This window comes from Pleurodeles waltl, chromosome 9, assembly GCF_031143425.1.
Source record: "Pleurodeles waltl isolate 20211129_DDA chromosome 9, aPleWal1.hap1.20221129, whole genome shotgun sequence".
In the NCBI taxonomy this organism is placed as follows: Eukaryota; Metazoa; Chordata; class Amphibia; order Caudata; family Salamandridae; genus Pleurodeles; species Pleurodeles waltl.
The window spans coordinates 379,674,539-379,700,270 of NC_090448.1; the positions used below are offsets into that span (position 1 = coordinate 379,674,539).

The window sequence follows — 25,732 nt, forward strand, 5'->3', positions numbered from 1 at the left end:
TCCAAGGCAAATGTGTATGTTCAAGATGTTCATAGTGTTCTCGAGAGAAACAAAGAATGTGTTTCCTTTAAATATGATGTGCTGTTTCACTGGATACAGCATTGTAAAGGTAAAGTGTTTTGTAAAGTTTGAAGTAATTACCTTCAGCATTTTGTTTCCTCTCTGTAGTGGAGAGCAACGTTTCCTCTGGGATTTCAAATGGAAAGCAATGTTTTTGAACCCCCCACTCCATTAGTGAAACTTGCACACAACTGGACATGCCACAACTAAGCCAGATATACTATTTGAAAACTTTATGCCAAACATTGCCACAGTTGTTGGCAGAACAGAAAATAGTTTTTCAGTTGAAACTCTGACCTAACCATAACTAAGCACTGACTATCACCATAAATATATAAATGTGTATATGTTGGTTATACATTAGCAACATAATTAAATATGCAGAGATTAAAAAGGAGAAACTGAAGATGGTGACTGTGTAGTTGAGGAAGTGTGGCTTACAAATGCTTGATATCGTAGTGAGACATACTGGCTCAGGCCATGTTTGATGCCCAAGGCAAAAATCTTTGTGCACGTTTCTGAGCCCAGTTACTGAATGATAAGGTAGTGCACAGCAAGTGAATATGTTAGACTTTGTTACAGTCATAGAAGAAATGTCTACTTGCTTGCAAATATAGATTTTCAAACAAACTCTCAAAATGTGGCCTGAAAAGGGTCAAGAGGAATTTTGGTGCTTGGTTGTGGTGGGGTTATGGAAATGTGACCACTTTATACCCTGACGTTGGCTTTGAACTGCCCCAGATCTTTCTTGTAATACCTACCTGGGTGCTTTCTGATTGATGCTTCTAACTGCAGATTCATCACCTTTGGTATACTTCAGGCCCCAAGAAACTGGGGTATTTTTGAGCACTCTTACACTGTAGACAACTGATTTGAGGATTTGCGGGATGATGGTGGGATGGACTCTTGGTCATACACCGGATTGATCTATCGTCCTGACCCTCCCACTGAAGCGAGCACCAATTTCTGTGCGCTAATGCGAAGGGTGGCAGAGGTGTTGGACCTCCAGTTACCAGGTAAAAACTAATACCTTGACTGAGGTCCTTCAGCTGAGCTCACACATAGCCTTTGCTTCCTTTCAGTGAGGCCATCACAGATACCCCTACTGTTTGCATGGGCAAAGCCTTGCTCAGTACTCCCCCCGTCTCTCAGTATTTTGCCTGGTACTCGGGAGATCTAATATTTCTAACTGCATCCGACACCAGAACGCTTAGTGGTTCAAGCATCCAGCAGTAGGCTCAACCTGAATGTGTTCCTGATTACTCTGCCAGACAGTGAATCTAAGCGCATTGAAGACTTTGACAAGCGCATGCCCACTTCTGATAGCCCTGCCTGCTGTGCTTCTATCCCAAGATCCCTGGGAGTCTTTGACTAAGATCCTACCTGCTGTCCCTGAAGCCATCGGACCTTCGCTCACTCAAGAAAACGCTGTGGCTAATTTCACAAGACATTGTGGATTTAATACTGCAGACTGCCTCGGCAAGGCATTAGGCACTAGTGTGGCTCTCTGCCTGTGCCTAGATGAGGTCTGCAGGCTTCACCACGGACATAAAGTCCTCTCTGATGGATATGCGTTTTGACAGCTCTCATCCATTCAGTGAGAATGCAGGCTTGTCCCTTGTGCTATTTAAGGGACACTAGGGCCATGGCACACTCATTGGGTCTCTTTTACTAACAGTTTGCCCCTCTCAGTGGATCTGGTAGGGACTCCCAATACTATCAGTAGCAGACATATTCGGTCCACCAGGTTTTTCAGACTTTTCGATGGGAGTCTGTGGACAGCTAGGAGCAGTGTGCAGCCCCGGGTCCTACCCATCCAGTTGCTGCAGCCAGAAAACTGCTTTAGTTTATCATTCCAGACACACAGGTATCCTGTTGGACACAGGATCTGGCATTTTCAGTTTGCAGTGCCCTCCTTTGGCTGCACAAGTGCCCCTAAAGTGTTCGTGAAAGTGATGGTGGTGGTTGCATGGTGTCTTCAGAGGTCAGTGGTTCTAGTCTTCCTATACCTTGGTGACTGGCTGCTGAAGGTGGGCTTGCCCCAGTTAGTCGTCACACACCTCCAAACTGAGGCGACCCTCCTAATATCATTGGGGGTCACTGTCAACGTGCTGGGTCACACATGACTCCTATGACTCTTGACAGATGCTTCCCTTCATCAGAGCTATTATGCACACACTGCTGTTTCTTGTAGTCCCCGTAGAGCATAGAGTCCTAGATATTCAGGCTATGATCATGTTTTAGCCTCTGTCCCTGATCTCAGTGGAGAGGAGACTGAGGCTGCTGGTGAAGCACGTCAGATAGCATTCCCTGCAGTGGGATCTGAAGTCCAGTGGGCACAGCATTGGCGGGGATCTGTTGGATTATGTCCAGATTTCAAAGTCAACTGCAAAAGACCTGCAGTGGTGGCTGCTGGACCACGATTAGGTCAGTGGCAAACCCTTCTCCTTGCCTCACACAGAACTAACAGTGGTGAAGGCTGCATCAATTCTGAGCTGGAGGGGCCATCAGGGAGTGATGAAGGTCAGAGGCATCTGGTCTTTGGTGGAGGTTTGTCTCCACATCAGTCTACAGGAGCTGCTGACTATCTGTTTGGCATTGAAAGGTTTCCTGACATCCACAAAAGGGAGGCTGGTGCAAGTATTCAGACATCAGTACCCCCATGTGATACTGCAACAAAGAGACACTACTTCTCTGGAAGTGGCTGGGGATTTTCTTAGTGGCACACCACCCGGCTGAATTATTTAAATGTCAGGGCTGAGAAGCTCTGCTACCAATGCCTAGCAGTTCACGAATGGAAGAACCTTGGCTTTAACCACTACAGAGAATGCCCAGTGTCAGTTTTTCTGTACATTAGAGTTTCCAAGACAGCAGTCTCCCAGAACCTCATTCCGCCTAGTGTGGGTCGGTACTCCCGTAGGCCTTTCCGCTGCTATTGCTCCTGTTCTACGTTCTGAAGAAGATGAGCGATGGTGGCCAAGTCATCCTAGTGACACTGGACAGGGCAAGGAGAGCATGGTACCTGGAAATCCTGGGCTTGAGCATCTGTCTTCTGATCAGGCTGCTGCTTCAAGAGGATCTTCTGTAGCAGCAGCTGGGCAGGATCCTGCACCTGGGCAGGATCCTGCACCTGGGACAGGGCAGTCTTCACCTCCATGTTAGGAGATTGAGTGATGGCAGTTGACTTCATTTGACCTCCCTCTCGAAGTAGTTGACGTCTTTCTGACAGCCAGGCATCCTGCCACAAAATCAGCATACGCCAGCCGCTGAGACAAGTTTGTGGTTTGGTGCGGTCCTCGGCAGATTGGCCCAGATTAAGCCAAACTATCTGAGGTGTTGCTCTTTCTCTTGTCTGTAGCCCAGAAAGTACTTGCTTTGAGCACAGATTAAGGTTATTTGTCGACTTTTCCTATTTTTTTCCCCCCGCAATTTGCCCAACCAGCCCTCTTATTTTAAATTGCTTGATGTGCTGTATTTTTTAAAAGATTTGCAGGATCTGTTCCGCCCACGTCTTATTACTCCAAAGACAGTTTTCCTCATTGCCGTAAAATTAATGAGCGACATGCCCCCTCTGTCAACCCGTCATACACAACATTCTTCGGAGACAAGCTGGTTTTGAGAACTCAGGCCTTCTGTCTTTCGAAAGTAGTAACTCCTTTTCAGTGTTAGGAAAGTGTCATCCTCTTAGCATTCTTCTCTCTACCTCACACTCTAAGGTGGAGGAGATGCTCCATCGGTTGGCTCCCAAAAGAGCCTTTAGATTGATTGTACCTGGGACCATAGTGTGGACGATCAGCTCATTGTTTGATTAGCTGGAGCGAAAAAGGGCAGAGCAGTGCAGAAAAGGACTGTTTCTCACTGAAGTCTTCTCTGCCTCAAAATCTGCTACACAATTGTTAAAAAGTGGGCCCCAGAAGGCTGATGGGCTCATTCCACCTTAGCCAAGTCTGCTACCACTACGTTGGAGCGTAGGTTGCCTTTCGTAGACAGTTGCCAGGATGTAGACATTTGCCAACTTCTACATGTGCATCACTTCATACTTTCACGTAGCACTACTGTCTGGACAGCCAGGTCTGATGGGAAGGGCATTTTGTCCACTCTGTTCTGCAGGACTTTTTGCTGCAACACATCACTTCTGAGTGGAATAACATTGTTATGGAACATTGACACCACCTACTGCCATGTAGGGGTACTGTTTGAAAATGTCCTGATCTATTCTAGTGCCTGGGGAGTGTTCTCAAGGTAAAGAATCTGCGGTTAGATAGAGTAGCCACCAGACGAGCGTTACGAAAGGTCAAGATCTTGCTTGTCTGGTCTTGGAAGCCACAGCCTGAGCTCTCCTTGGCATAGTTAATAAACATGCAAATATTATATTTACAATTGAATTTCATTCATCCTACACAAAATCAACGACTGTGTGTCAGCATTCAATTCGGACCGCATAACTTTGATTCAGCATATGGCCCTGAGGTACACTGACAGTGCATTTGAGAAGGACCCATTGATGTATTTTTTGATTAGTACCTACCACAGCAGGGGGGAAATACCCGCATCTTGACACTTTGTGGGGGCTACTCAATACAAAATCTGACTTTGGTGAACTTGACCTTTATGGTGCTGTCTTCTAGTCCTGAAAAAGAGCCTATGGAGATAGCTTTTGAGAGGTCAAAACATCGACCCTTATACATGTACACTGGTATTCATTGTAGTTTGTTTGATTTGTACACTCAAGTTTGAGTCGAATTTTCCCAATATGGTTTTGCTAACCAGTCTATAACATTGATTCCCTTTAGTTTTAATAACACTGAGTGCACCAGCATTCACCTATGTCACTATTCATGATTACTCCACTGCTTGTTGACGCACCTACTTCATGAATTTTGACATGTATAGTTGTTGAACTTAAATCTATGAGGAATCAAATTCAATTGTAAATATCATTTTTACATGTTTATTATTTAAGGGAGCTCAGGCTTGTGGCTTCCTTCAAGGGAACCGTTGGTGTTGATTATTGATTACTCAGGTTCCCAGAAATAACAGGATTGCCCCTTGTTTATTGTTAGATAGTGGAGCTTCTAGTCATATGGTATTTATATTTAGGAAATGACCAGTTGTGTTGGCATGTGCAAATAGTTAAAATCGAGAAATGCACTTTTGTATTTAATTGTAGCATTTAGGTAGTGCTTCACAGCCCTGACAGGTAATTTGCATCAGGTCTGTGGGCATGCCTTTGGAATGCTTGGTTCAAAAGGGTATTACTGGTTGTATATTGGCCACTATAGGAAGTCTTAGGTGAGGTCTAAGAGGCTTGGATATATGTTAAAAACATGCACTACATATTTGCACTTAAGCATGAAGTGTTAGAGTTTCAGAATAGGTGGTCACGCAACCGGGTACTTAGCATTGTTATGGGGTCTACAAGTAGTGCACTATATTGGCTGTCGGGGGGGGTGGGGGGGGTTATAGGCTTCTTTTAGGAGTGACATAAGTCCACACCTATGAGATATTGTTAAACTACCTGTTGGAAGTGAAATAATGTTTTGAATTTATTTATTTATTTCACTTAGGTTATTTGAGAAAGTCCAGAGTATGATTAAACCAGTACTGCTTATCATTCTCTGCTACCATTTACTAGAACAAACACAAGTCCATAGGTTTTATTTTGAATTTTGTTTTCTCTTTTTTTTCTAATGGGTAATCCAAAAGCTGCAAATCCTTGGTACCATTCCAGTTATCTTTTGACAAAAAGTCATAAAGCTTATATATTTTTCTTTGATCAAGAAAGAAATGATTATGTAAAATGTATGCCAAAGCAAGTGAGCTGATTATTTTAGTTGACACATATTACTTTTTTGTCTTTGTGTATATTGCTTTTTGTTAAATAAAGCTTAATATAACACAATATTTTTCCTTCTCCAATGATCAGTATGAAAGCAAACTTGGATGCTTGAAAAAATCTCCAGCCTTCATGCCGCCCAGCAAGGAAGCTTGGTAAGGAAGGGGACCAAGGGGATTGTCTTAGCTCTCATAACACTGGCTAAGTGAACTTATAATGGTAAAATTTGTGGTGAATACACAAAAAAGGTGGTGGTTGTGCATGGAGGAGGTTAATGATCTAAAGGCACTCACATGAATGTCCATGCATGCAGTAATACAAGTGAAGGAGGTTTGATCTTCACAGTAGAATGTCTGCCTAACACTGAGGATATATGTCTGTAACTATGAAACTTTACATTTGTTTGGGGACTGGCTTGAGCAAGAGGTTGAGTTGAGGAGAATTGAAATTCAGTAGAGGAGGTTGAGCTTCAGGGAGATCTTGGATGGTGATTAATGACTGAAAATAGAGCATGGGGCTAGAAGAATAGATTTGGTGAAGAACGGCTAGTGGCTCAGGTTTTCACTTATCGGAAGACAAGTGTGAAGTATGGATTGCTGACTTAAAAGGGGTTGAGTTGAAGTGAGTGGGGAGAGCAGGTCAAATAATTATACTTCTGTTGCTTAATTTTAAGGTAATGAGGGGAAGGGTTTACCGAGAGAAAGAAATTGGTCATTTGTATTGGAGGAGCTATTACCTGATGTGGTGCAGATGAGAGATTGATTGGACTGAGATGTTGACTTGAGGTAGAAGTTAATGATTTGACTTGGTGAAGGAGGTTGAATTAGGGTAGTGTGTTTGCTTTATGGTTCATTTTTGTTTTATTATTATTATTCCAGTGTTAAATGATACATATATCACGTAGTAGGGCCCTATCTCACAAGGTGCGGCCCGACAAAAGTCTTAAAAATAAAATGAACATAACCAAAATCTTGCCCTACCTAATCCTGCCCCCCCCCTCCACATTTAACTCCCAAACAGTGCTTTAATTCATTGTTCGATCCTCCTGTGTCGTGCGAACAGTTGCCTTACTGCCCCTTCCATGCCTCATCACTTGGTGCTGTCAGTCACAACAAGCGTAGGTACTACGGGCAGAATAATTTGTAAAATTCTGCAGAGATTAACTTTATGTACAGTTTCTCCAGCTCTCCATGTTCTGCCAGGTTGTCATCACGAGAGTTAGACTTTCCATAACCAGTATGTACCAAATTCTGTGTAGTCAAGTGGTATACGTTGGTAGTTTCTCTATGCCCCAGTGCGAGAGAATTGCTTGGAGAGTCGCTCCCAATGCCAGACTAATGTGCTGCTGTTGTCAAACGGTTGGAGAGCCCCTGGATAAATTGTGTTGGAAAGCAGGGCAGCTGCGTTTCATAATGTGTGTCTATGTCAGTCAGTCTGAGTTTGGGACAGACCCATCGGAGTTGGGAGTAAGGTCCCCGGAGCACCACAGCCCCTCCAGCAGTCAGCACTGCAACCAAGATTTCCCCTGTGTAGACTAGCAGGCATCGGGTACCAGTAAGTTGCAATTTTAGTGGCTGTTTCTATACTTGCCGTGTTGAGTGTGGTATGGCATGCCCTGTAATAGATTCCCCCTTTCCTTGTGTCAAGTTACGCTCCAACTCAAGCACCCATCGTTTCTATCCCTGTGTTTTCTTCTCTGTATGGGGTTGCAAGAAGAGGGCATATAATTCTGTAATAATGCGTCTTCTTGGACAGTAGACCACCCCCTCCTCACAGACATCTGAATGGGTTACTCGGTGTCAAACCTGCAGATAACACAGACATTCTGCGTCTGGCAGGCCGTAGTCTCCTTTTAGTTGTTCGAAAGGAATGAGCCCTTCAGAATCAAACATTTGACCAATAGATCTGCAAATGGCTGTCTGCCAGGCAGCAAAGCTGTATTTTGAAGGCCCGGGATAAACTGAAGTTGTCCCAGGACAGGCATCAACATGAGTGGAGCGAGGTCAGGCTCTTACGAGTTGCGACCCGATCCCAAACCCTGAGAGTGGCTCTGGTACCACTGGGGGAATGTAGCCCTCTGTTTCTTTGACAAACAGGGTATTTTCCAGAGGTGTTTTCCCTCTATCCGTAAAGCCCCAATGTTTTCCAGAGGGACTCCAAGACCACCCTATCACGCCTGATGGTGAATCTGCCAGCCGTTTATAAGTGGCCTCCGTCCTTGCCAAACAAAGCAGTTGATTTCAACCTGGAGATTGATTGAAGCATGCCCGCAGGAGACGTCGGAGGAAGGTCCTAAAACAAGAATTGGTAGCATGATCATTTTCGTTTTCAGAGCAGCCACCCTCCTAAGCCATGAGAGGCAGCAGTGCTTCCACTGAGCTAGGTCCATACTCTGTTGAATTAAGGTTCAGTAATTGGTGGCCATTGTATCACATATGGTGATAGCTGTCTTAACTCCGAGATATGACTCTAAGGAATCCGCCCACGCTAACGGATATTGGCGACCAGCTGTTCCTGTGCAGCAGGTGTAACCGAGAGGTTGAGAACATGTGTTTTTGGAGGTTGATGTGGATACACGAGATCCTTTCAAAGTCCCCCAGCTCATCCAAGAAGGCCATCAAGGCTCTCCAGGGGTCTCAAGTGCTGCTATAACATTGTCTGCCTAGAGGTTGATGGTTTCATCTGCCCCCAAATCCCCCAGCCCCCAAAAACCGCCCTCCGGTAATCTGCGTGTCATCCCTAACACTCTGCCGATTGGAAGAGGGGTTGAACGCCCATCTACCCATACAGCTGCTGGAGACTCGACATAACTGGTAAAAACCAGGCATGAAATCTATCTCTGGTGCTGAAATGTCAGTGTTGTGTCTAAATATGGCCACTGCACCCCATCAAACACTTTTTCAGCATTTGTGGCTAAAAGCATCATTTCCTGACAGTGTTTGGCCTTGTCCACCAGATGGATGATTCCCTTTGTATTATTCCGACTCTGGCAATTGGGGGGGGGGGGGGCGGTTTTGGTGAACCCGGATTTATGGGGATTTACCAGAGTCAGGATAAGGGGACATACCTGCTCTGCCAAAATGCTGGAGAAAAGTTTTGCATCCACATGTATAAGTGAAATGGGCCCATTCGAGCCGCACTGCTGTTTGTGTTTAGTAGCTTTAGGAATTACGGTGATAGAGACCTCGAGCATGAAGTGTGGAGTGAAAAAGTATGATGACCATAGGTGCTAGTGCCCTTTCAGAATGTTTCATTTGAAGAAGAAGAAAAAAAGGTCAGAGAAGCCATCTGGCCCTGGGAATGTAAGAAGTTTCTGCAACATACACACAGTGGCCACAACGACTTCATCCTTGCAAATGGCTGATCAAGGGAGTCAGCCTGTTCGATGGCCAGCCGGGGTGGTTGTGAATTCCGCAGCTAAGCCCCCGATTTTGTCAGCTGTAGGTCCTGTGCCTTGTAGAGGGAAATATAGAAATCCCTAAAGGTGGACTGTATTGCTATATCTTCTGCAACGCCACTACCATTCGGCCGATAGAGGACATCCAGCCTTTCTGCCTAGCGTTTGCTCACAACCTAATGGACCAGAGCCTGCAGCATTTGTCCACCCCTACGTAGGAGTGTAGTAAGTGGAGCAGTGCATTCTACACATTCTAGATCTAGGCTACATAGCTCCACCCTTGCAGTCTCCAGCTGCTGCCAGATCCCCAGGGCTTCTGTCCTTTTATGAAAAGCTTCCAGTTCTCTTACCAGTCCCTCTACTTCTAGAGATGAGCTCCCCCCAGGCCACCAGGGTGAGTGTCTCCAATAAAGTGGCCATGGAAGTGATATCGATATCCTTAATTGCTAAGAAGTCAGTAATTGTTAATTTGAGTTTGTGGACTGTCAGGGCAGTGAAGCAAGCTTTTACCGCAGTCGTCCGGGGTTGCTGGCCCATTGTGAAGTGGTCACTCGAAGCATAAGGATCAAGGGTGCATGGCCCTCGCTTTAATTTCCACTGCTGTGATCTGTATTTTCACACTCCAGGTGCGCCGAAATTTATCAGTGCAAACATGTGTTGTGGGCATGGCAGTGAAAGGTGTAGTCTCTGGTATATGGGTGCGCCAACCACCACAGATAGCTCAATTTTACCTCCTGAAGCCAGCCTGCCACCTCGCATTAGAGTGCTCCACATTGCCAAAATGCTTTGCTGACCTATCAAGGGCAATAATGTTTACTAGTTTGAGGTCGTGATTCTCTCCCCCGCCCCACCCATCAAGACTGTCCAGTCTGGGGATTCCATGAAGTCTTTTATGGCCCACTTTAAAAATTGCTCCTGATTATCATTAGGAGCTTATATGGAAGCAATAGTTAAGGCCAGGTCTCCTATTTGAACTTGATACGCTAGAAGTTGCCATCGCAGTTCTGCGACTTTGCCCACAGTCGTCAGTTTGAAGGACTGGGAGAAGAGTATGGCAACACCGCCTTTCTTTGTAGGGTTGATGGAAAAATATGGGTATGAGAAGTGGCACGATTTCAGTCAGTCGCCAGGAGCCATGTGTAGGCAAACGTTCCCTCCAGTATGTTCTAGATAGGACAGAATCGCCTTTCGTCTTACCGGGTTGTTAAACCCTTTCATGTCCAGTCACCATGGGCAAGGTATAATAGGGCTAAAACTCTGGTGTATGTCCAAGTGTAGTAATGTGGACTGCATATGATGTGAGTTTTATATATAACTAGTAGGCTGGTTGTGTATTGGGAGGGTTGTGCGCTGTCATGTCTCTTTAGTGGAGGGAGTGCGAAACCAACATAAACCCCAAACTTAAACAGGGACAAACGAAAAACAAGTTAGTCCGATGGTTATCCTGCGACACCCAGGTACGCCCTGAGATTGGTTCCCGGGCAGGGAAGTCTGCATTCAATTGTGTGTAGCAAAATCATCTGCTCCCCCCTATGTCCATGACACCAAAGCCAAACACAGTCCCAATATCGGGGCAGGGAATCCTTCGCAACAGCGGGTCCCGGACGGCTTTTAATATGGCCTTTTTCTCTCCAGATCACCAAAGAGGCTGTCTGACTGCTGCTTCTCCAAGGCCATAGCTTTGGTGTCTGGGTGGAGGCCTTTAGGTGATTTTGAAGCTCCCTGACACTGGTTGTGCTGTCTTGTCTCCCTTTGTTCCTGTGGGGTCCAGGCGACACCCCTCCAACAACTCGGGGATGTTTGAGTCGGCAGGCATGCGTAATGGTTTTATGTTGATGACGTGAGTCCTCCCAGGAAAAAACAAGCATTTTGCAATGCAACGGGTCTCGCATTATGTCGAGTTAGAGCTATTAGCGTTGTAAACGCCTAACCGGACTTTTCTTGCCCCATTAAATGAAATTTTTTAAAAACGAGCAGAAAGTCCGGAAACCATACGGAAAACGGGGAGCCTCGTATGTTTCCAGTAGTTTACTGGTGCTCTTGAGGAGGGCTAAACACCGGAAAAACCATGATGTATGCATGCCTTTCATGAATGAAAACAAGCAGATTTTAAAAGGCAAGCCCACGAACTAAGGAAAGTGACTGACGTAACATGGGCGTGGTTAAAATCTCCCTAAAAAGAGATTAGAAGAGGGACAGAGTGCTTTGCACTCTCCTCTAATGAGGCAGAACAGATAGGCCCAGTTGTACGAGATCCCCTTGCTCCTGAAAAATTCTGTAACTGGTCGAAAGGCCATGTGTTTCTAGAATAGTCAATGCATACAAGTTCTGGTATAACACTATTTTATGGTCCTGGAATTAAAAGGCTGCACGTCTTTTGCCCTGTGCAAGTTGGCCTCTTTAAACTGAAAATCACGAAGGCAGGCAAGAATGTCAGACGGACTGCCACCTTCAACTCGCAAGAGAACCACTCTGTGGACCCTGTCCAGCTGCACATCAGCCTCTGCCTGCAAGTCAAGTATCTGGCGGAAAAGGACCTTAACGTAGGCCAAGGTGCCCGCACCTCACCCCCACCCACCAGCCCCACAGTTGGTGCGCCGCGGATGCGCATATTGTTCCTGAGCAATTCTCTTGGTCTTCTGTGTGGGCCTGTAGTGCAGCGTGTTGCTTTTGCAGCCGCTAGACTTCTTGTTGCAGGTGTTGGATCTCTTCACCTTGTCCAGTTTCATTGTCCTTGAGCATGGGCACCCAGTTGCCTACCCCTGCCAGTCTCACCCGACCTCCCTGAGGTTCTGTGTAAGTTCACGTTTCACTGCATGGATAACCTCACGTAGGGAAGCAGAGAGCGCCTCTATAAACAATCTCATCTGCCAGGCTTCTTCTTAGCTTCCCTCTTCAGTGGGAATGGACCTGGGCCTGGTGGCCTTTCCCAGCTGGGCCTCCCGCTGAGCCTTTTAGCCTGTCTCTTACCAGGTGCTCTCTCTTCCCTACTGCCAATGCTGTGGCAAGTTTCCATTTGAGGCTCAGACTTCCCATGTTTCACTGATGCTACCCTTTACAGACCACAGCCTCCAAGCTCCAAACGCTGTGCTCCTGGCACACCTTGTGGGGGTAAGTATCACTTCCTGGGATATCTCCCTTCCGTCGTTGGTGGGTCAGTCCTATGGAGCAGGGCCCAACATGCTGTCAGGATGCGCTGCTGATGGAGCCGTCCAAACCTGGCTGCGCAAGTTCGCTGCTTTGGGAGGAGTGTCTTTTGTCATTCTAGGAGAGTTAGGGCAAGCTTTATCTGATGGCTCTGTCACCGAATTCACCGTGCAGCCCGAGTCCACAGCGTCTCAGCTAGGGCACCCCTCTGGTATGTTATAAGGCTAAAAGGCTGTCTACACTGTACTCCCACCTGCTGTGAAGTCCACTGGGAGGCCATGTTCAAGTGTCCCAGTCACTCTGCTGCAGGGCAGCTGGGCCGCCCCTAGGATTATCCACTATCCTCAAGTTTGGGGATGAGGCTCTCTTGTTGCCGCCATCTCCAGTCTACATCCTCCCTCTTCCCCTGCTATCTCTGTTGCTCGGTAGGAAGGACTCAGACCTCGGGGTTCATCACGCTCCGCGGCGTGCAATCTTGCAGCACGGCCAGCTACTCCAAGTCACAACACAGCCACCAAAACCTCTCTCAGCGTCACACAAGGCCCGGCTGTCCTACCTGCGCTACCTCTTTGGGCCTGTCTCTGGTGCTAGGTTTCTAGGGCAAGACTGCCCCTCTACCTAATAGGTCTCAGACGTGTCAGCCTTCCTTGTCAGGGCTTCTGAGTTTGATGCGTCCGAGAGCTCATGTCTCCAGGCGATTCAGCTGCAGTCTGGTGCCGGGGCAGGCCGGCGTTCTCACTGCAGGGTCTCCGCCATCTTGGATAATGCTTCTTCAGGTCTCTGCCGGAGAGGAGCTCGTGCTTGATAGTCTAGGCAGCACACCGGACCCTCCCAGTGCTAGCAGCCTTACACCAGAGTCCCCAGTCTTTGCGATCACCCTTCCATGTCCCGGGCTCCGCTGTAGAGGTTTCTAGCGGCGGTAGGACAGTGGAACAGAGAAACACATCCGCCATCCTAACCATGCCCCCCCCCAATGTGTTTGCTTTAAAGAAGGGGGTGATATTTTACAATACACTGTTTTGACAATAGACATGAGAGTGCACCAGTATCGCCATAAGAGTTTAAATCCTGATAAAGTAATCAACAAAATAACAATGTTTAATACGGGTACATATGTGTGCATCATAGTAAAAGGTGTTTTAATTAACAAAAAAGTATTTTGTGTTAGTCCCACGTCTTTAAAAGATGCTGTCATCAAACACATGGTCTCTTTTTTTCACCTTAGTTTCTTGGAGCAGTTACATAAACATCAGGGTGCAGTGCTGCACCCTGATTACAAGACGCCATTTCATTCATTTGAAGATGCCTTTCACCGGCTTCTTCCCTACCACGTCTACCAAGGAATGGTGCCTTCTTCCCAGGACTGCCAGAAAGGTAAGGTGGTTTCCCTCCTATCCCTAAGGCTCTGGCCCCAAAGAAGGGACTAACACAGTGAGTGTAGGCTCTCACTCATTTTTTGCAGAAAGTTGAAAATCAAATGTAGCGTTTCTTGCTTTTAGATCGCCTATACCCGGACTCGACAGAGAATAGATTGTGCGGACTAATCAAAATTTGAATTATCAATAAATCTACTCTATTTCTTGTGGGGTTTTCTTTGTTTTATTTTTGGTCCAGCCACTAAAGGATGCGAAATTTCTGTCTGGCTTGGAGTCCCTTAAGTAGACCGCCTGACATCGTTCAAAGGTAATAAATACATCATCTTGCTGCATTGCACTTTGTAGTCAGCAGTGTGGGAGGGGGATAGTTCCTCGATTCTGAATTCCAAATATTTACTTCTCCTAAATCTAAATTAACTATTTCTGAGTTCAATTCCTTGAATATTCACTCCTCCTGAAACAATTAAATTTTAATTAATTAAAACAATTGCATTTAAATTGTTTCCGGAGGACAGATAATATATTATTACTAGTAAGTACAATAATGTGTTTTTATCGAAGTAAACTGGTGACTAGGAAGGCGAGGTGTAACTAATCGTATGCCATGTCATCACTTGAAATTATTAAGAATGTGTTTGAATAATATGCATTACTCCTCCAGCAGAGGATATCATTTCTGTCCGTTCCAATCCAATTTGCCTCACCTACTAGCCCATATATTATGTCCATATCTGCTGTTGGAGAGAGAGAGAGAGGAATATTTAAAACCAATATTGAGAGATTGGAAAGGCAGTAAATATGTTTTTGATTGGTTATTCACACTTCTTTCAGCAGAGCAGATTTGTGCTTCCAGTCACTTCCTTTTTTAGTCATTTTAAAAAGAGAACGTTTTTGGCAAGAATTTTAATGAGATTGGATTGCTAATGAATTATTGGATTTTATTTGTACTCATGTAATATTTGTTTATACGGACAAAGGATGTCTTACAAACTTTTATTGTTATTACTAAGAAAAGTAGTTTGGGTTGTATGGACTAATCCATATCTTTACTAATAATAAAATCCACTCCGGTTCTATCTTTGAATCCCGAAAGTAGACAGGCCTAAATTATTCAAAGTTAAATAGTCATCTCGTTGCATTGCACTGTGTGGTGACCTGTGCAGGAGGGGTTTTAGGATTCTGAATATCGAATTGTCTAAAGCTAAATTAACTATTCATGAGCTCCATTCTTTTTAGATAAAACAGACGTTTTTCATATCTCTATATTTTATGTTCCCATTGTCACATTTCTTTTGATTTTGAAAAAAATGTAAACCTATTTTGCTTGCTTCTTTTTCTCTTTCCAGTTAACGAGGAGTTTGAGATGGTGTCCATGCAACTTCTAAAACGCACGCAAGCCATGCTGAACAAATATCGGCTCCTACTTTTTGATGAATCCAGGGTAAGATGTTCATGACCTTGTTATTGAGTGACTTTCTGTTCTGTGTCAATGCAAGCAAAGCAACGCTTTAGGATGAAGTAGCTCCTAAATATGGTAAATAGCTAAATATGCTAAATACTTCTCCTTCTGGCTTCTTGATCAATGTGATACTGTAAGCTGGCATGTGCGATGCACAGGAGTCTAATAATGTTTTCTGTATATGGACAAGTGCAAATCTCAATAACATGGTGTTGACCAATAGCTTCTTTGTCACCTAGAATTAATGCCGTAGCTTCTTTTTCACTGGGAAGTAATGCTGCAATCGATGTTGTTTGGGCCAGAGAAGCCTTAACGATGTACACAGGGTGACTTGAATGATTGTTGCAGTTTATACAGGATTGATGTCTGTTGTCAACTTCATTGATTTAATAGAGGGGCAGTGACAGGATTTCCCATTTGTAATATTTTTTGAGCATTTGTACACGTGAGTCGTAGACATTGCTGCTCTTCCGTCTGTATGGGAGGTTCATCTTGAGAGGGGTGTGTTTTGTCGTATCTGTCTTCGCAATACAGGTCTTGGTTCAGCTTGCTTGTATTTCAGGGATTTCCTTTGTCCCAAGTTAGGGTGGGATTGTTTGGTTTTCCCCGTTGGCATCTTAGTCACAGATTGTTGAAAAGTAGTTTGTGGCTTAAACTATTCTATTTAAGCAAGTCTGCAACATTGACTTATATGCATTCAGAACTCTTTGGTGATTAGTCCTTCACTACCCAGGAGGGTTTACTGAGCATTGTAGCATAACACGTTTAAGCCATCCAATACCAAAGCCAGAATGTTACCTGCTTTAATGGGGGATCATAATGTGTACCCGCTCTGATCCATTTTTAAAGTTTTTAACTGTCTTTTGTTCAAGTACTGTTGAGAACAAAACCAATAATTACAGTGAGGTTTGAGTCAGCCCTTGCTTTAGATTGGTTGGCTATCTTGTGAATCTCATTTGATTTCATGTTATTCAATGGCTTCCTTCATCTTCTTGGGGTTTGTCCCTTCCCTGGAGCATAGTCTTTTTACCATCGTCTTGATTGGTTAACTTGTGTCCTTCCATGGCCCCAAAGCAGGACACTATTTTTCTTGTGTTTTTAACTATCGATGGAAGTGCTTTTGTTTTCTTGCTCTCCTCCTCCCTGAGTAGCTATCCCCCACGCACTGCGCTGTCCACGTTAATCACCCAAGTGTGCTTTTGCTTTTCCACCCACTTCCCCTTTTCATTTTTCCAATATACGGAATCTGCATGTCCGTGGTCGCCATGCCCCCTTTCATGTGGTTTCCTTTCCTTTTTTTTTTTTTTTTTTTTTTTTTAATTCTTAGGGCCTGAAAGCTGCAATTTGTTGCAGACTTTCCTTTTCTATGAGCAGTGAATTAAAACAAAAGTTAAATGACCATCACATCATGACTTGTGCCAGCGTGTGACGGTGTCAGGGATGCCTTAGCATCAGAACTAAAAAGTATGCATGTGTCATCACACAAACACCGATTTATATCTTTGCTCTCCTTTTTCAGTTTCTTTGTTTCCCTTTTTGCTAACGCAGGTCGGCCTTGAAAAAAGCATTGGCAAGGTCAAAATATTGTAGGCGCTATCTAATGGGTTTGTCAGTGCTTGTTTCTTGTCGCTGTTGCCACTGGAGAATTTCTGACAGAGCTTTTTTTACGATTTTCAAATCCTATCATTCTTAGAAATGTTGTTGCAGGTATTTTACTTTTTAAGTGGTTGTCTTCTTAACCAGTATTCCTATTCTGTGGTGCTGCTGGAAGTTTTACTTTTCTGAAATACCACAACTGTCTCCAGGATGACTTTAAAGCCCACAGTATTGCTCCAAGTTCTGAGCATCATTACTTTTTTGTATTGCTTGCTTCTTTTGTGCATTTTCTCGTCCCGATGGACTCAGGTTAATTAGTAACCTTGGATTGTCCATTTTAGTTCTGCTTTGCTGATCATAATTGCACATGACTGTTTCCTGGCTTTGCCTATGTGAAAGACACTTCTAGCTGCAGAGCCCTTACCTTATAATTATCTCCAAACGTCATACTGGATCCAGCAATTTTTCATGAGTAGTGCCACTGCATGCTGGTAGGTGACCTCTTTCAGGTCCGCAAGTCATCGTCTGCATTGTCCGCACTGGAAGTAACTTGTGGTGCCTATATTGTGCCACACAAGCACACTGCGGTCAGTTCTTTTCTTTCCTCTCCAATCAGCGCAGACTTAGAGAGAGGTACCCCTGGTGACTTTTTGACTGTCTTTTTTCAACTTTTTGAGAATTGTCTCCTTGTATGACAGGGTAGGTCAGTGAGGAAAGCTGAATTCAAGCCCTGCGTCACCCTCCACTGAAAAATGCCGGTGACGGACCCGCACCTCGTCTGTCTCTAGTGTCTTGAGCGTTACCATGATGCCAAGACTTAAACGTCTATTGTCGCGTCATGCACCCCAAGTCCGTTAGAGAGTGTCCCTTCACGCTCTTTGCTGTTAGATGTGTGATGCAGTGACGGTCTCGATCGAGGTCAGGAGGAAGTGTAGGAAGCTGGCCTGGTGTGTGGTGGACACCTTATGGAGTTTGCACCTTATTCCAGGTCCAGGCAATGCCTATTAGTGAGTGAGGCAGTGTCTGGGGAGCCAGGGCTCTCTAGTGGTAGCTGTGGTGAGCGGCCAAGATTTATCTGGGAGGAGTGTAAAGCACTTGCAATACCACAGCAGTCAATACAGTAACTAATCACACCTGAAAGGAATCACTCAGTTACAAAAATAAAGGTACTTTATTACAGTAGCACTGAACTAGATTACTTATACAACAAACCAAAGGTACACTGTTCCATACAACGAGAAGAAAAAGGAAATAGGGGACCTGAATTATCAGGAGCGAGTGCCCTCAAGCATCACAGTGGATGACTGGCATCATCATCGGGTAATGCTCCTCGCCAGACCGGCAGTGCAACGCCTGACGGGCTCCCCACAGTGGGGGGGCACTAAGCCGTGTTGTAACGATGGTCACTACAAAGGTAGAACCATCTAACTGGACATGCCTTCACTCAAGCACCCGTAAAAAAGGAGAGAACAGGAAAAAATAAAGAATAAAATTGGTTAAACATCACTGCATATATCATCATTTTAATCAATAGTCAGGGATGATACCAAGATTAAAAACGCAGGAAAGTACTAAAATGAGTGTCAATGCTCAATTACTTTCAGGGAACGGAAAAAGGGGAGTTCTGACTAATTATAAACTTCCTCAAATAAGGTTGACATGTTTCGCTTCGTGCGGTCCTCTCGGATCCAATGACGCTTCATCAGGACCAGAACAATCAGTATATAAACTCCTCTCCACATATACAAAAACAATGATGTGAAAAATTACAACAATAAATTAATATAGGCCGGTCACTTACATTGAAGTACACTAAGCCAGGTCAACAGTCAGGTCGCCCACCCCCAAGTCGGGAACAGGCTCCTTGGTAAACACGTCCCAAGGACTCGGCTAACAGTTGTGTTGCGCAGGTCCACAGTGAAAGACCTACCCTCCGGGGCGTGTAACCGCAGACACTAGATTACTTATAGGCAGTCCCCCAACTAAAGATAAGTACACACTATATATACATAGTAATTATTAGGAATTAGCATATAGAAACTATAAGCATAGCAATAGCATAAATTAGCTAGGGCCCTATATAGGAGCCAAACCATATACTAAAATAGAGGAATGCGAAGTTAGCTCCCCCATTCAAGAATGTGGAATAGTTAGAAGGGGGCTGGGGGAACTCTGGATCCCAAGAGGTGTGTAGCTAGGTGACCCCCCAGCAGCCATGAATGCAGAGGTAAGTTACCTGGTCTTCGCAAGGACTAATAAGCGGACTTTCAAAAGGAAGGTTGCAGGACCAGTGCAGTGGATCCCAATAGTGGATTCCGGAAGAAGAGGGACCTGTAAGAGAAATGTGAGAGTCCAGTCCATGCCAGAGTGTCCAGGTGGGGCAGGAGCCACTGTGAAGATCTGGGTCGACTAGGGAAGATGAAGATCCGCTGTGGAGCCCAGGAGCTGCAGCAAGGTCCTTGGAGTTGTGCAGATGATGTCCCACGTTGGTCGTAGGGTCGCAGATGGTCAGTGGCAGCAGTACCAACAGCAAGCCTTGGCAAATGCAAATCTTGATAGAAGAGGACTTGCAGAGAAGAAGACTAACAAGGTCCAGGGGACTTGACCCTTAGAGGGGAGTCCAGGCTGACTCTCAGCTGTCGGAAGAGCCAGCAGAAGCAGTCGAAACCCCCACAGGCACCCCACTGGGAGCAGGCACAGTAAGTTGCAGTTAGGCCCAGTCAGCACACCTGGAGGGGTGTCGCTGGAGCAGCAGAGGAGAGACTGTCCTTGAAAGGACGTAGTGCTGGAGGCCACAGGTACTTGGAGCCTGAAGATCCCTTGGAGCAGGAGTCAACAAGTCTTGGTTGCTGCAACAGTTGCAGTGTACAGGGGTACTGTCCTGCAAGGAGAGGCAAGGGCCCACCGTCTCCCAAGTTGGACAGCAAGTAGAGCGGACCAAGGGGACCACTCAGACCCACCACCTGTTTCGGAGATTCTTCCTGGAGCTGGATGGCAAAAGATCCCAGCAGCCGGCCGTTGTTGCTTTAGGTGCCTGCAGATGCAGGGGAAGTGACTCCTTCACTCTGAGGGAGATTCCTTCTTGCTTCTTTGGTGCAGCTGAAGTCCTGCAGACCCCAGAGGATGCACAGCCCTGGAAATGTTGCAATGACTGGAAGGAGCCGAAGAAACAATGTTGCAAGGGGAGGTTGTCTCAGGAGTTGCAGGCTTGTTTGGTTAATGTGAAGTCCAGCAACGTTTCCGGTGGCCAGGAGCAGAAGAGGTCGTTCCAGGGGAGTCCTGGTGGAGTCTTGCATGCCGAATCTGGGGACACACCCGCAAGGGAGTCCTAAAGAGCCATAATAGGGGGCTTGGTCACTCTGCAGGGTGACCATCTATCAGAGGGGGTCACTGACGTCAGTCACCTGTCCTGACCAACCAGATGCTCCCAGGGACCTCTGCCCACCTTGTTTTCAAGATGGCAGAATCAAGTGCCCACCTAGAGGAGCTCTGTGCTCTTCAAAGCAAGCCGGTGGCACAGGTAGACTGCCCTTTCCAGCCTTGTAACACCTATTTCCAAAGGAGAGGGCAAGGGTGTTGCCTCCCTCTCCCACAGGAAATCCTTTGTTCGGACTTCCCCTGCTTGAGCTGGTCAAGCAACAGGCTGGCAGTAACCTGTCTGAGGGGCTGCAGAAGGGTGGGCTGCCTGCAAACCCTGGAAGAATGGTAGGAGCAGTACTGGAGGGGGGGGAGGGAGATCCTCTAAGGCATTCCAGAGTGCATAGAATCATGCTACCAATATTGGCATTAGTATTGGGTTATGAATCTGACATGTTTGATACCAAACATGCCTAGGTTCAGACATAGCTGGACCACAGGTAGTGTGACCTGTGGGCAGTACACAAGCAAAATGGCTTCCCGCACTTAGAAAGTCCAGTGCATTGGAACTGGACTTTGTAGGAGCACCTCTGCTCATGCAGGGGTGCCATCACACACAGGAAGCGGCACCCTACCCTCTGGGCTAGGATTGCCTACCATAGGGGTGGCTTACAGTGCCCTGGTGCAGTGACCAGCAGTAAAAGGGTGCATGCACCTTTTCACACATGCTGCAATAGCAGGCCTGCCGGCATAGTTTGCATGGGCTCCCATGGGTGGCATAATACATGCTGCAGCCCATTGGGGACAGCCTTAAGTTGACAAGACATTGTATTCGTGATTTGAATCTAGAGCATTAGTATGTTGAGTAGTTTATCTGATAGAGACTTCTAGCTGCATATTCCTTACCTTATAATGTTCCCCAGGTGTCAGATTGGATTCAGAGCATCTTGAGCAGTACCCCTGCGTGCCAGTAGCTGGTGTCGATAGGCATGGTGCCACATGTGACGTATGCTATTGATACAGGTGCCACCCCAGCGGGCTGACATCAGTTCTTTTCTTTCCATGCCATTAGCACAGACCACTAAGAGCTACACTAATCACTTTTTGGCTGTCCTTTTTTGACTTTTGGTCAACCCTTTTTTATTTAGCAGTTCACTCCCAGCATGCCTTAGGGATGTCCCCTGAGAATCCTGTTGGTTTTAAGCTGTAAAACCCGCCAATTGCAGATGTCTGTGACAGCCTATGGTGCCTGGTGCTGTACCAGGACCCCAAGGCTTGCCTGAATGAGATCAGTGGATGCTGAGGCCTGCACAACCAGGCTCTCAAGGGTAGGATGCTGTGTGAGGAAAGCAAGATCCCCAGAAGTGGGGCAGTGGTGGCGGATGATCATCCTGTGAAGGGCTTGGCCAAGGCCCGAGCAGGACATCAGTGAAGGCTTTTTTGAAGGGAAGAAGAGGTTCCATGTGGGATATCCCAGGTTGAAGCACCGCCATCAAGACTTTAATCTTAACCTCTACCAAAAGCTGTGGAAAGTCCAGGATCTCAGCTGCCCTTCGCACCACTATGTTAAATGAAGCCCGTTCTTCCTTAGCCACACTTGGAGGAGAATCCATTCAGTGTCTGGTGAGGGGTCCAGACCACTGGCATCAGCCAGGTCTTCACACCAGTTATCCTCAACAAAGAGTTCCTCAAGGGGATCAGGATAACCCTAATGATCCTTAGATCCACCCTAAGCGCATTCCTTCTTGTCGGATTTACCAAATGAAGATTTTGACCTCGACGACGACCGACTGTACCGACTCTAATAATGGGCCCGGGATCCAAACAGGAACTGGAGGAGTGCAAAGTTGTCCGGTGCTGGGTGACCAAGAGCTTTAAGACACACACCTGGTCTGCTTTGAGGTTTATTCCTTATCCCTGGTGCATTCCTTACCACGCCACCTGATAGGGAATCCAAGAGGTTGGACACCTTTGGTAAGAGGATTTCCTCTTCCACCAGCCTTGTACTGTAGGCAGTGAACACTGCATGCCTCTTAGGCCAACCTACCCACACAGTGTGTGACTCAGTTGTGCAAGCTTGCCCTTTGTCTTGGAGAAGGCCTGTGCTATTCTGGCTAAGGTCAACTTGCTTCTCAGGGGATGTCTAGGCATCCCTTATGGACAAGCCCTTCGACGGCTTTTGCCTGTTTGGTGACAAGGCAGATTGAGCGATTAAGCGGTTCAAAAACATTAGGGCCATCGCTCAGTCGTCGTGACTCTCCATGGACATATACTAGCCTCGCTCTGCCTTCTGCTTTTTATGTGGCTATGGTGGGGCTACAAGCCACATCCATATTCACACAGCCACCATGGCGAGTAGACTCCCCAGTTCTTTCATTTGTGGTGGCTTCCACAAGCCTTTTGGGACACAAAACCAGAGATCTACGCACTCCACCAATATAGAACTGCTATTGGGTCAGCGGCAGACCCATCTGCCTTCCCCAAAAAGATCTTGCAGTGGTGACAGATGCGTCACATCTGCATTGGGGTGGACATGTGGCAGAGCTGGAGATCAGAGGACTCTGGTCTATGGTGGAGTCTCAGCTCCACATAAGTCTGTTGTAGTTCAGCGACTCACTTGGCATTGAAAGCCTTTATTCCATCCGTCAAAGGTGGTTGCGGACTAAGCCAAGTCGATGATGCCTTGTGGATCACAAATGGCATCTTCACGACTGCAGAGAGCCTTTTTTTCTAATCTATTTGCCACTGCTGAAAATGCACAATGTCAGCACTTCTGTACGTTGGAGTTTCCTAGGAGAGACTCGCTCAGAGATGTATTTTTAATCGAGTGGGGCTCAGGACTCATGTACGCCTTCCTGCTGATGAAGGAAAGTGCCTCTTTTGACATGGACACCCCTCCCCCACTTTCTGCCTGGTTTCCGGTGCAATTCCGACTGGAAAGTGTACTGGGTCCCTGCTAAACAGGTCCCCAGTGCCAGAACTCTTACCCCAAAACTGCACAGTTGTTTTTCCCACTTTGCAAACCTTTTAGCTACCACTATAAGTCCCCTAGTAAATGGTACCCCTGGTAACTAGGGCATGGTGTACGAAAGGAAGGCCCCTGAGGACTGCAGCACGAATTGTGCAACCCCCAGGGACCCCCTCACTAAGTGCACACATTGCTGCTTTTACAGGCTATGTCCTGGTACAGACCTGAAATGAAAACACAACATGGCACACTGCCACCCCTCTAGCAGGCCTTCCAGCCCTAACCACAGGGTGCATTATATTACATGTAGGGGCACACCTACATGAGCAGATATGCCCACGCTATGTCTTTGTCGATTCTCAGACGTAGTGAGTGAACTGTGAAGCCATTTTAAGTACACGTGCTGGACACTGGTCATTACGTGTTCCCCAGCTACATGATGGCTTCACTGGCATTTGGGATGTTTGGTATCAAACACGTCGTAATAATAAACCTCACTGAATTCAGTGATGGATTTATTAATACATGCGCTCAGAGGGCACCTTAGAGGTGCCCTCTGACAACCTACAAACTCCTACCGTGGCACTGACTGGTCAAAACTAATACAGCTACCTTAGAGTTCTGGCCCGCTGAGGTGAGAGCCAATGCTCTTGAGGGCTCAGAACAAAGGCCTGCCTGGGAGAAGAGGTGTGATCTCTTCTCCCGGCAGGATGGACATTTCAGGGCAGGGAGCTTTAAAGGCCTTGCTGCCTTTGTAATGCGACACAGGGCCTCCAGATGGTAGAGCAGGCCGACCCCCAGTTCCTGACCCCACTTTTGGCGGCAGAACTGGTGGGAAAATTAAGTACATTAGAAGGTGTGCTCACTTCATGCCAGTCCCACCCCTAGGGTGGGTGAATTGAAGTGGACACTACGTTTTAAATTTCTCCATCTTGTATGAAAGGAATTGGGCCAATATGGTTAGGGCTATGCCACTTCCCAAAGGAAGTTGTCATAGGAAGGGTGTAATCACCCTAAAGGTGAGTAGCCCATTAGCACTTCCTGTAATGCCCCTATATTCAGTATTAGGTGGCATCCCTGAAACCTAGATCAGATCCCTGTCAACCTACGAGGAGTCGGACAACACAGAAATCGCCCAGCGGAGAAGACTGAAGACACCAACTGACTTGGCCCCAGCCCTGCTGGCCTGTCTGCAGCCTTCAAAGAACCTGCATCCAGAAGACGATTTGTCCTACAGCCCAGTCACCTCCAAAGCCTTGGGAGTAATGCCTGCCTTCAGTAAAGACAAAGAACTCCTCTGAACAGCAGACCTGTCCAAAAGAAAACAACTCCAAGAAGTTGTTTGCCTGAGGAATCGTGAAACCGCCACCTGGAACCATCTCTAGATCCGACACCCTTTTGAGTCCAAGTCGCCCGCCAGTCCAGTAAAGGTTCCCCATCGCTTATGACCAAGAGTCTGCAGTGGGCTGACTCCTGCCAGCTCCACACTGACACCTGCAGCCTAAATCCAAAAGCTCCCCCTGACCGTGACCTTACCTGGGCAGCTGTGGGTTGACCTCCTGTGGCCTCTGGCCAGAGCCTGCAGCCAGTCATCTCGTCCATTGAAATAACACTGGCTGCCAGATGCTGTGTTGGCACGATGCACCAGCCTTCCTTGTGCTACTGAGGGTGTAAGTTTGGTGCTGCCTGGTGGCTCCCCTTCCTTGTACTTACCTCAATTCCAGGAGATCAACCCGCTTTACTCACTTTTAAGCAGCACTTGAGCGGATGTCCTCTGTATCCATTGGATAGCATTGGCCGCCCAATTTTGTAATGTAATTTGTGTTTGTCCCCTGAACACAAAGAGGATACCTGCGAGGCATGTCGGGCATTTCGGTCGAAGAAAACGCTACGGGACCGGAGAGCAAGGAGGCTTCAAATGGCAGTGGCGCCGTCAGGACACCACAACGTCGAAGAAGAGGAGACTTTCTCCATTCCTGACTCTGACTCGGACGAGCCCGAAACGGAGCAGACGCTGAAAACCGTGAGTAAACCAGCCCCGGCCAAAACTCACGCCAAAATTATGAAGACCCAGGGGACGCCACTGCCGGCAGGCCATGGCTTAACCCGTTAAAACGGTGACCATCCATCGGCACCGAAAAAGGGCACACACGTGTCGAAGTCATCCGACTCCGGTCGAGATCCCGGCACAGAGTATACTCGACACCGAGAACCTGGCTCCGACCAGACTCGACACTGAGATACCGGCTCCAAGCTAAGTCGGCACCGAGAGATCGGCACACCGAAACCGAAAAAAGTGGCTTCGGAGCCGAAAGACTGTAGAAAAAGTTTTGGTACCGAAACACCCAGCTTCGGGGCCGAAAACAAGCTCCTACTCCGAAGAACAAGGCCTTTCAGCACAACTACAAGGACATAAATTTGGACAAGAGTCGAAGCAGGGGAGCCAGATTATACACAAAGAAGGCTCCATATTCAAAAGGAAACCGGGAAAATAAGAACTCTCCCTCCTATAAGGATGAAAAGGAAACTTGCTTTC

At 46.6% G+C, this 25,732-nt stretch overlaps 1 protein-coding gene across 1 annotated transcript in view; it reads left to right on the forward strand.

Annotated features, from left to right (window-relative positions):
* Nucleotides 1-25,732, forward strand: part of BICRA (BRD4 interacting chromatin remodeling complex associated protein) — a 508,223-nt gene that overhangs the window by 463,193 nt on the left and 19,298 nt on the right. Inside the window, exons 14-16 of the mRNA XM_069206977.1 lie at nucleotides 5,987-6,051; nucleotides 13,666-13,814; nucleotides 15,163-15,257. Coding sequence (XP_069063078.1) covers nucleotides 5,987-6,051; nucleotides 13,666-13,814; nucleotides 15,163-15,257 — 309 coding nt within the window. The remainder of the gene's footprint in view (nucleotides 1-5,986; nucleotides 6,052-13,665; nucleotides 13,815-15,162; nucleotides 15,258-25,732) is intronic.